The sequence below is a fragment of the Primulina tabacum genome, chromosome 5 (genome assembly GCF_025594145.1).
Source record: "Primulina tabacum isolate GXHZ01 chromosome 5, ASM2559414v2, whole genome shotgun sequence".
In the NCBI taxonomy this organism is placed as follows: Eukaryota; Viridiplantae; Streptophyta; class Magnoliopsida; order Lamiales; family Gesneriaceae; genus Primulina; species Primulina tabacum.
Window position 1 is genome coordinate 20,822,312 of NC_134554.1, and position 9,677 is coordinate 20,831,988.

General features: G+C 35.5%; 1 protein-coding gene across 1 annotated transcript; it reads right to left on the bottom strand.

The window, feature by feature from the left end:
• Positions 1 to 986: 986 nt before the first annotated feature.
• Positions 987 to 7,117, bottom strand: LOC142547273 (serine/threonine-protein kinase PBL27-like). Its single transcript, XM_075655469.1, is given in 6 exon segments — positions 987 to 1,930; positions 2,329 to 2,720; positions 5,107 to 5,296; positions 5,507 to 5,703; positions 6,476 to 6,544; positions 6,547 to 7,117. Coding segments are annotated over 6 exon segments (1,530 nt in total). The 5' UTR covers positions 6,617 to 7,117; the 3' UTR covers positions 987 to 1,318.
• Between the last annotated feature and the right edge of the window lie 2,560 nt (positions 7,118 to 9,677).

Sequence of the window (9,677 nt, forward strand, 5' to 3'; positions counted from 1 at the left end):
GCTCGATGATCGTATTTCCTTTTTATTGGCCCCGCCCCCATGTACTTAGTGAGCTAAGACTGATCAATCGATCACATGATGATACGATTACAGCTGGTCGCTTTCAAAGATCAAGCTTCACCCAAAATGATATACGATGATGAAAAGCTTTATGATTTAATGATTTATGATATGATATATGATTACGAATTTTTACGCCAACTTATTTTAGTAAAGGATTTATTTTAAAGGTGCATGTGTCTATAAATGTATTATTTGTTACGTATGTTTATAACGTGCTGAGTCAGTAAACTCACTAGGTTTGGATGGTCGTAGGCTATGTTGATTTTGAGAGAGGCGCTGACGCTTGAATGGATCGGGTCCGACAGTACACTCCTGAGGACCTTATTTTCCGCATTAAATTAAGATTTAAAGTTTTTACGTAAAGATTTTGATGATTATTTATTTAGAAATTTTTTGTTTTATTTTGAAGTTTAGTTTTAGATTATTTTAAAAGTTGACGTATAATTTTGGTGGTTGACGATTTATGGATTTTTATGCATTTAAGTTTTTTAAAGGTTGAGTTGTTTTAAACGAGTGTCTCGAATTTTATGATTACAAAAAAAAAATTAATAGGATTTTAAGTTAAAAAGTAAGGGACGTTTCATCGGCCAACCCCATAAATTTTTGAAGACAAATTTTCTGCCACTTCTTCCACCGTGCACCGTTGCCAATCGCCGAATATCGGAAATTCAGACAATCCAATCCCTATGCAAATTTTGTTTAGATTTTTAGTGCTATCTGTACAAAGAATCAAGTTTCTGATTGTGAACCTTATTTGATGATCGAAATAAGAAGATCCGTTCGTAGGGATTTAGACGAAAGACCAAATTTGTTAATCTCAGACCGGTTTGTATCTAGTGTTAAATGCACAAAGATAAACAAATATAAACACCATATGAATGTTTTAAATCATATGATGTCAAGGAATGCTTTGAACATCAAAATAAAAATTTAAATTGCGTCTTATGTGCCAGAAAACGATACTCCATTAATAATACCTAAACCAAACCGAGCAACCTCATGCACATACAACATAAGCACAAATTTTAACCTCTTTTTTCCAAAACACGAGAAATCTCATAAAATTACCTAAATACTAAGATTTTTACATCGCAAACTCCATTCAGCACTGTAACAACATATTTTTGCTCAAAATGGCATGCAAGGTTGTTCGGAAAGAGTCTTCATTATTCCAGGTTGAACCTCATAGTGCACATGATGACACAACAATGTACATTATCCCGTCAGCTCGACCATATGGTGGTTCTTAGCCATATCATTCGTTCGTGCCATCGAAACTATCCATGGCATTTGCGTGTTTTCTCTCCCTCCAGTTCTCACCCCATACTTTGGCCTCAGCAACAGCACGTTCTCTGTCCAAGTCTCGGTTTCTTGGCGTTTCTCTTGCTCTGCCACCACTGACAGGGCTGTCTTTTTGAGAACCGGGAGGGTCCAAGTCGTCCAAACCCAATTTCCGGCCAGACCCACTTCCAGTTTCAATCTTTCGTAAGTCTGCACCAGCCCTGACAGGATCTCTCCTCCGATAGTCAGGCGAATTTTTATAAGTGGAGGGGGAGCCCTGGTGGCTCAGATCGTATAAGCTACAGGTTCCATCGGATGTGTGCCTACGCTCATCCCGGTGCCGTGGAGTAGACGGACCAACTCTGTTGCTCTGTGAGACAGGTGCATTAGGGTCATAGGTTTGGGATGCTAAATATGTTAAAGCAGTCACAACGTCGCCAATTAGAGGTCTTGTGGCAGCTTGCTCTTGCAAGCACATAGCTGCAACTGCCAGTGCTTGATAAAGTCCACGAATTGGATATCGACCTTGCAACAGAGGATCGGCCATCTTCGGAAACTTCCTTCGATCTTTGAAGAGTGGCCTTGCCTAAACGTTAAAGAAAAATAAAGTTTACTACATGATGGCAGAGCCAAAAGTTTAGGGTAGTGGATTTTATTTGTACTTATATTTTATTTTGAGGAAAACTCGAAAATTTAGGGAAGGGCAAGATCATACTTTTTTGTAATATAATTACATAGAAAACTTAATACTGAAGGAGGCAACTGCCCCTGCCACCCCCCTTGCTCCCCTCAGACTCAGCCACGATAATTCATCACCATTTTTTATAAACACTAACATGATATAACTACAATCTCATTTATAAGTTCTTAAAAACCAACCAATCCACCATTGAGAAAATTTGTCGGCCACATATTATGTCTAAGGAGCATGACAAAGCAGAATAAAATACAAGCTTAATTTGAAAGTACATAAAAAACACTTACCCATGCAACAAGATTGTGCTCCCCTGCGCCTTTAGTGTTGTCAATAGCTTTTCGGCCCGTGATTATCTCCAGAAAAACGACTCCAAAACTATACACATCGGATTTTAATGTAAGTTGGCCAGTCATGGCATATTCGGGAGCACAGTAACCATATGTCCCCATCACTCTAGTTGAAACGTGAGTTTTATCCCCGATGGGGCCCAGTTTTGCAAGTCCAAAATCCGATAATTTGGGGAAATATCCATTGTCAAGAAGGATGTTTGATGATTTTAAGTCTCTGTATATGACTGGTGGATTGGCTTTGTCATGCAAATATTCCAACCCTTTCGCCGCACCAGCAGCAATCTTCATTCTAGTATTCCAATCTAAAGGTTCTTTATCTTGATGAAGATCTGTGTACAGAGATGTCACCATTATGAGCTACGCAAAGAGAGAAGGCATTCAATCACATTTGTTAACGGATAGTTAATGGATAAGCTGAACACCATGAACCCTTCAAAACATAATTTTCTTAATCATCTCAAACTTTGAGCAAAGAAAGTTATCATGTACACGATCGACCAGAGGTTGTGTACTACGATTTCTACGAGTTTGTGCAACATGAGCTCAATTCAATTACCATGAGGATTAGACAGTGAACTGATTCATCTAGTTCAATACTGACACGCTGACATCCACGCAATTTCATCTCAATCCTCCTCTCCATTTATACATGTATCAGAATATGGTTAAGAAAAAAGAGGGCAAATTGACCCAGTCTTCCTAAACCATTCAAACCTTCAAAATATACAGTGGCTGATTATTCTCGGAGGCTCGAGCCTATCCTCTATCATCTTCCAGGTTCTAATTATTTATAAGCTGGACTAAGATCCAATTTTTTCTCAAGCAAACTCGAGTACAGTAATTTTAGTGTGATGAAGCTTCATATAGAAACGTGAAATTCTTACAAAACCATCTACAGCACCTTATATAATATCTATGAGGTTAAAGAGTTGGCTGGCGTTGCTATAATGTCCATTAGACCATCTAGCTTAGCATAATGAGTTTATTTTCTTCAACATAGCAAGCTATATTGAGCTAATTGAAATTGATTTAAACAAGTCACTGATACAGCATCATCAAAGGAGGCCAGAATCAGACAAAAGATTATTTGTGAAAATCCCCGACAGATTACCAATGACCATTGTCTTTTCTTTAGCATAGCAAGCAACACAACTACTTGAAATTGATTTAAACAAATAGCTGATACATTTGCGAAAATTCAGAAGAGACTGTCAATGACCGTTGACAACCACGTGCGCTGGCTCGGCAATTACCTCCCCTGGATTAGAAAATATTTCTTGCATTTTTTAAAAACATCCCGCTTATAGCTCAGTGTTGTATATTAGCACACCGCAAAAAGCACAAAATATGTTAATTCTATATTTTGGCCCTCTTGAGTCTTGACCTTAGGACCTAGCTCTGCCCCTGCCAGTAACCCAATTAGATATCTTGAACTATCCCCCGTAAATGAAAAGCTGCAGCAAAGCTGTTATTGAACTCGAAATGCCAGTGATATTATTTCTTAATTAGTTGACCATTGCAGCCTTAAAGCTTGAAAGTAACAATGAATCCTTAATCATAGTCCAGAGGTGGAGCATCAGCATCAGTGGCAACTGTTAAAATCCCTTTTTCTCAACAGAAGCTTGGTCTAATTGATTTAACGCCACATGTTCCACGAGTATCGGTAAAAGTGCTAAACTACCACTGCATAACAATGAATCCTTAATCAAAGTCCAGAGGTGGAGCATCAGCATTAGTGGCAACTGTTAAAATCCCTTTTTCTCAACAGAAGCTTGGTCTGATTGATTTAACGCCACATGTTCCACGAGAATTGGTAAAAGTGCTAAACTACCACTGCATAACAATGAATCCTTAATCACAGTCCAGAGGTGGAGCATCAGCATTAGTGGCAAGTGTTAAAATCCCTTTTTCTCAACAGAAGCTTGATCTGATTGATTTAACGCCACATCTTCCAAGTATTGGTAAAAGTGCTAAACTACCACTGCATACATCATATTTCACATGTAAAATTGCAGCACAACCAAATGCCCCCTTACCTCCGCAACTGATAAAGTTATGAGAGATAAAGTTATGAGAGATAAAGCATCAGGGAAATTAATCAAAGGAGTTCTAGAATGCCTAGGAGCGTAAAAAATCGAAACAAAAAATGGTACAGGATCACTATAACATTTAAGTTTCCAAATATACAATGAAATAACGATGACACTTGGTGCAAAATTCAGTAAAATGCCTCTTATACCTCAAAACTATTTTTACAATACCAAAAAGAAAACATACATTTGCACTGGATGTGAACATTCTATAACTTATCAGTTTTTTCAGTTGAGCTCCTCATTGAAAAAAAGAACTTATATTGACTGACCCTTTTCTGTGCAGTGGTAATGATTTTGTTTGATGCTCGGTTTAATGCCTCTAGGTTGCGTGCAACACATCACAATACAATAACAGAATGGACGCACATGTGATAAACACGCAAATAAAGATACAATTTTTCTGCAAGTGTTTCCTGAAGATACCTAATAGTTAAATGTATTTAAAACATAACCAGATCAACATATATTCACAAAGAATGATATTAATTTCTTTTTTAATTTATTACTTTTACGCAAAACAAGATCTTTAAGAAATTTAGATGGATTTATGGGATTGCCAAAAAGATATATACTTATTCGTTAGCAGAAATTATAGATGGCTGTTCTGTTCAGCCGAACTGACCGTGTAAATGGTCTTCTAGAGATCCCAATGGCATGTACTCGTACACAAGTAGACGTTGGTCTCCATCAGCACAATACCCAATCAGGTTGACAAGATTTGGATGGTGTAAAAGGCTAAGCATGAGAACCTCCACTAAAAATTCTCTATTTCCTTGAAGGCCGTTCCGATCGAGCTGTTTAACTGCAACCACCTACCAAAAGAAGGCACTTTCATAATTTCAAACTAGTGTAAATTAAGTGCAGTTAAAGCGCAAAGACCATTATATTTGTTAATATATCAAGCGATAAAAAGGAAATAAAATTGCCATACTTTCTTCCACGATCAAGCTATTAGGCTAGACAAAAAGCTGTGACGATGAAGTCCGTCAAATTAGTGAATTAGTAAATTAGGAATAAATCACCTGTCCTGTGCTTTCCAGGCGTCCTTTGTAAACACGTCCAAAGCCACCTTCACCAAGCAAGCATTCTGGTCTAAAGTTTTTTGTAGCTACTGCAAGCTCGCGAAAGGTAAATGTTTGTGCGGCAATATTGGCTGTTGGTTCTTTGGGAATTGAGCCTTCCCTTTTAGAATCATTGCTGCCCCGCGATTTCGATTTATCTTGGGAAAAATTAGGCAAATACAAGAATAAGAAAAACCATGCTTTAAGAAAACGTGTTTGATCTGGAATCAGTGACATCAAAGTCTCCAATACAAATAAACCAAGAATTTTAGCATTTTGAATATTCTACAAATTGTTATCCCACTTAAAATCTTTTAGGTTAGCCTACTAGAAATAATCTGACTACGGTCGTACTAATAAACATAGCTAAACAGATACACATCCCTCATCCTCGAGGGTTCTAACTGATAATATGTAATCGGAATTTTGCACTACTCACGCCAACAATTTTGGTGCACCTAGAGAAAATCCAATTTGGGAAAATATTTATTTTAGAAAAAAATATCCCAATAGCATTCAATGTACAATGTACAATAAAATTCAGCACAAATTAAAAGTCCAACCATAATCAAGAACACGTCCATGACCTCTATCTGAATCACATAACCACACAGATAAAACGGCAGAAAACCAAAGAAAAAGCATAATTAGTATACCAAGTACTAAATTACCGCAAATGAAAGACCAAACCAATAAACAATTTTCCTTTACGATTACAAAACATTTTCTCAAACCTCCAAATCACAGAAAAAACACATAAATACCACAGATCAAGCCAGTGAAAAGAAACCCTAAGCTATGGCATCACCAAGAAACACAAATAAAGACATAAAAACTCTAATTTAGGACATCCAAAAACACTTGTCAATCCCGAAAAATGGAGAAAAACACCCTTGAAATGGCAGAAAAGAAAATGTCTCAATTATGTACCTGAACTCATTCTATTCACATGGTTGTTAGACTGAGCTGCTGAACAATCTTTAAAAGACTCCTTCTTGGTGCTTCTTTAACTCCGCTCTTATTGTCAATTCCTTCTTTTTTTGATGATCCAAAGCACGGAAGACACCCCATATCAGCTCAAAACAACAGACCCACCTCAAGAATCTCTCACTAAATCTACATATAATCCACTATGCTAATACATATTTACCAAAAACTGCATTTTTCTCAGCTATTCACGGCAACCCACCTCATAAAAACCCCATCTTTAACGTAATTTTAAGCAATAAACAACATATCAATCTTCCCCAGCACCTCAAGATATGAGATCAGCTCACAACCAGTTTAAAAACAAAAGCAGATCAAATCCAAGAAAATTTTGATTCTTCAATTGAAAGGTTAAGAAAACCCAACTAAAATTGCAAAATTTAGTAGAAAATTATAATGTTGCTATATAAATGCGTGCATTTTATATGTGGAAACTGGGAAATAAAGAAACGTGCGAGATGAAAAGTCAAAAAAGAGTATTGTTTTTATCTTTATGGTAGTTTAAATTTTGTAAGAGCGAAATTAGGTGAATGTGGGAGAGTTTTCGAGGGAACTGTGCGGTATGAAATCCGTGTGCAGTGTAGTTGGACAAACTATTTGGGACATTGATGGAAATTTACAAGCTTTTAAGTGGCAACGCCATGATATTATTTGTATCACTAGTAGCTCTTCGGTTCCTTCACTCCGGAATTTCACTTGTGAAGTCATTCTACCAAATTTTATAGTTTTCTAATGAGTTTAAGATATCTGAATTTGGGCTCTATTTTGAAATGAAAATGAGTTTGAAATAGGATTCGTGAGTTTGTGGTTTTAATTACACTTCAAATTCAAGATTTCGTTAATAATTCTATGAATCATGGATAGTTACTCTCCCGTGTTCAAGTTCAAAATCGAATTTGCGAGTCATCTATAAGCTTAAGATTTCAAAATTCCTATGCTATTACAAGTAAACAAATATTTAAATGGAACAAAACTCTTAAACCTAAATTTTCATATTTATGTGTGTGCACGCACGCACGCACGTGTAAACGACACGTCATTCGATATTTCAACAATGCGTGCATAAATGACATGTTTTGTAATATTTCAACAGACATCGTACTTCTCACAATATACACACGTGTGTGTATAAATGACACCTTTTCAATATTTCAACACGCATCACACTACTGTTTGTGTATAATATTGGCATGCGCGTCGATATTCAACACGCATCACACTACTCATAAGAGCATGTTCAAAGGCGTTGTGTTGATGTCAACATCAATAAATTTATTGTATGTTTCTACAATTGTGAGACGATGTTACAGCGATGATATTGAAATATATTTTTTTAATTTCATTTAATAACTTCATATTTAAAACACACACAATAAAAGCACATAATTGAAAAGAAGTGCAATTACTCATAATTAAAAATTACAAATAACTAAAAAGTGAAATAATTCACATATGCATCCTATGTAAACTTCAAATATCTTCGATCAAGTCCTTTCGAAGCCTGTAATGCAATTCTCAGTTCTGAATGCTGATACATCACTTCATAAAGGCGTCGAACTCTATAGTATAACATCTAGAGACACATATTCATTATCTCGAGCTAGGAAATTATGATCTCCATCATATCATCATTTTTATTCTCAATAAATGTTATGGAGAATGATACAAATTTTCATTATATAATCTAAATCAATTTGATATCACATGCAAGATGAACCTTTCAATATATGCCAGCGTAAGGAATTATCCGCGAAATAATATTTAGATAATCTTTCAGTCCCAACAACTCATTTTCTATTTTTTTTTGTTTCCATTTGTAGCAAAAACACGACTTGACTCCCCCCGCTTCAAGTGCTACAACAAACATGTAATAATATCCAATTTAGTGATCGTCTTGACGTTAAGAGCAATTTATTCATGACATCTTATCTTCCTGATGAAGAGTTTATATTTGACATGAAAAGTATTGAAGAATGAGTGTGAAAAAATATTGGAGATTTGTATGTGGAAGAAATTAAATATTATGTGTAAAATGAAATAAAAAATGGTGGTTTATTTATAGATTTTTTTTTACAAGTGTATAAATTATAGCCGTTGGACTTTATTTTTATTTTTAAAAAGTAAACATTATATTATCATTTTTTGGACTTTTTTGATAATTTTTTTAACTTTTAAATTATTAATAACATATAGATTAATCTTATCATTGGATCTCCAATCTCTCTGTTGGATCAAACTTTAATTTTAAAAAAATTTAAAAAAACGATGGGCACATCACCATGCGAAGAGTCTTCGTGGGGCCATCATGTTCATCATATGTGAATAATTCCGCGTGCTTCTTTCCTGTCCCTTAGAGGTGAGAAAGCTACGCGGGCGTGGAAAACGCGCATCTTCTACGTCCATTGCACATACTCTAATTTCGTTATGTCGTCATATTTCATGCAACAATGGTGAAACTCACTCACACACAAATAACAATTATTACAGTACAATATTTATGTAACGTCTTGAAAATCTGAAGGTCTACGTGTACGACATACATACAAGATTATCAATTTCTTATGTATTTTAATTAAATTGCTTTAATTTCATAAATTAATTATGATGTGCATATTTACGTGTTTAAAATGTGTTTTCTATACACGAATGCATGAAAACAGTGTTTTTAAAGTTATTTTAAAATGCGATTGAGGAACGGAGACCGATGGGTGAAAAAGAGGAAAATATTTTATTAAACATTTATTTTTAATTTTTTAAAGTGTGGTGTATTTTAAATGGAGCTTTCGAAAATAAGGTGTTTTGTAGTGATTTTATACGCTGAGTCGTATTTTTAAATAATATTCGATTTTCGTTGAAAATACGAACTTTACGAGAACTCGGCTAATATTCTCACGAGCTTTCCTAAACAAAATATTTTAAATATGCACTATTGGTCCTATTATAATTTGTTAATAGGTCCAAGCTTCCATCACTTGGTTTAACTATTATTTAAACTCACCAACCCCACGCCAAATCCACAAACCCCACGCCCCACACCCTCAAAATAATACAAGGATTCTCTCCCACCACCACCAGCACACACCACACGAGATTTTGAACGAAAACCATGAGAAGCTTGAGGAAAAAATTCAGCAAGGGTCTCTCC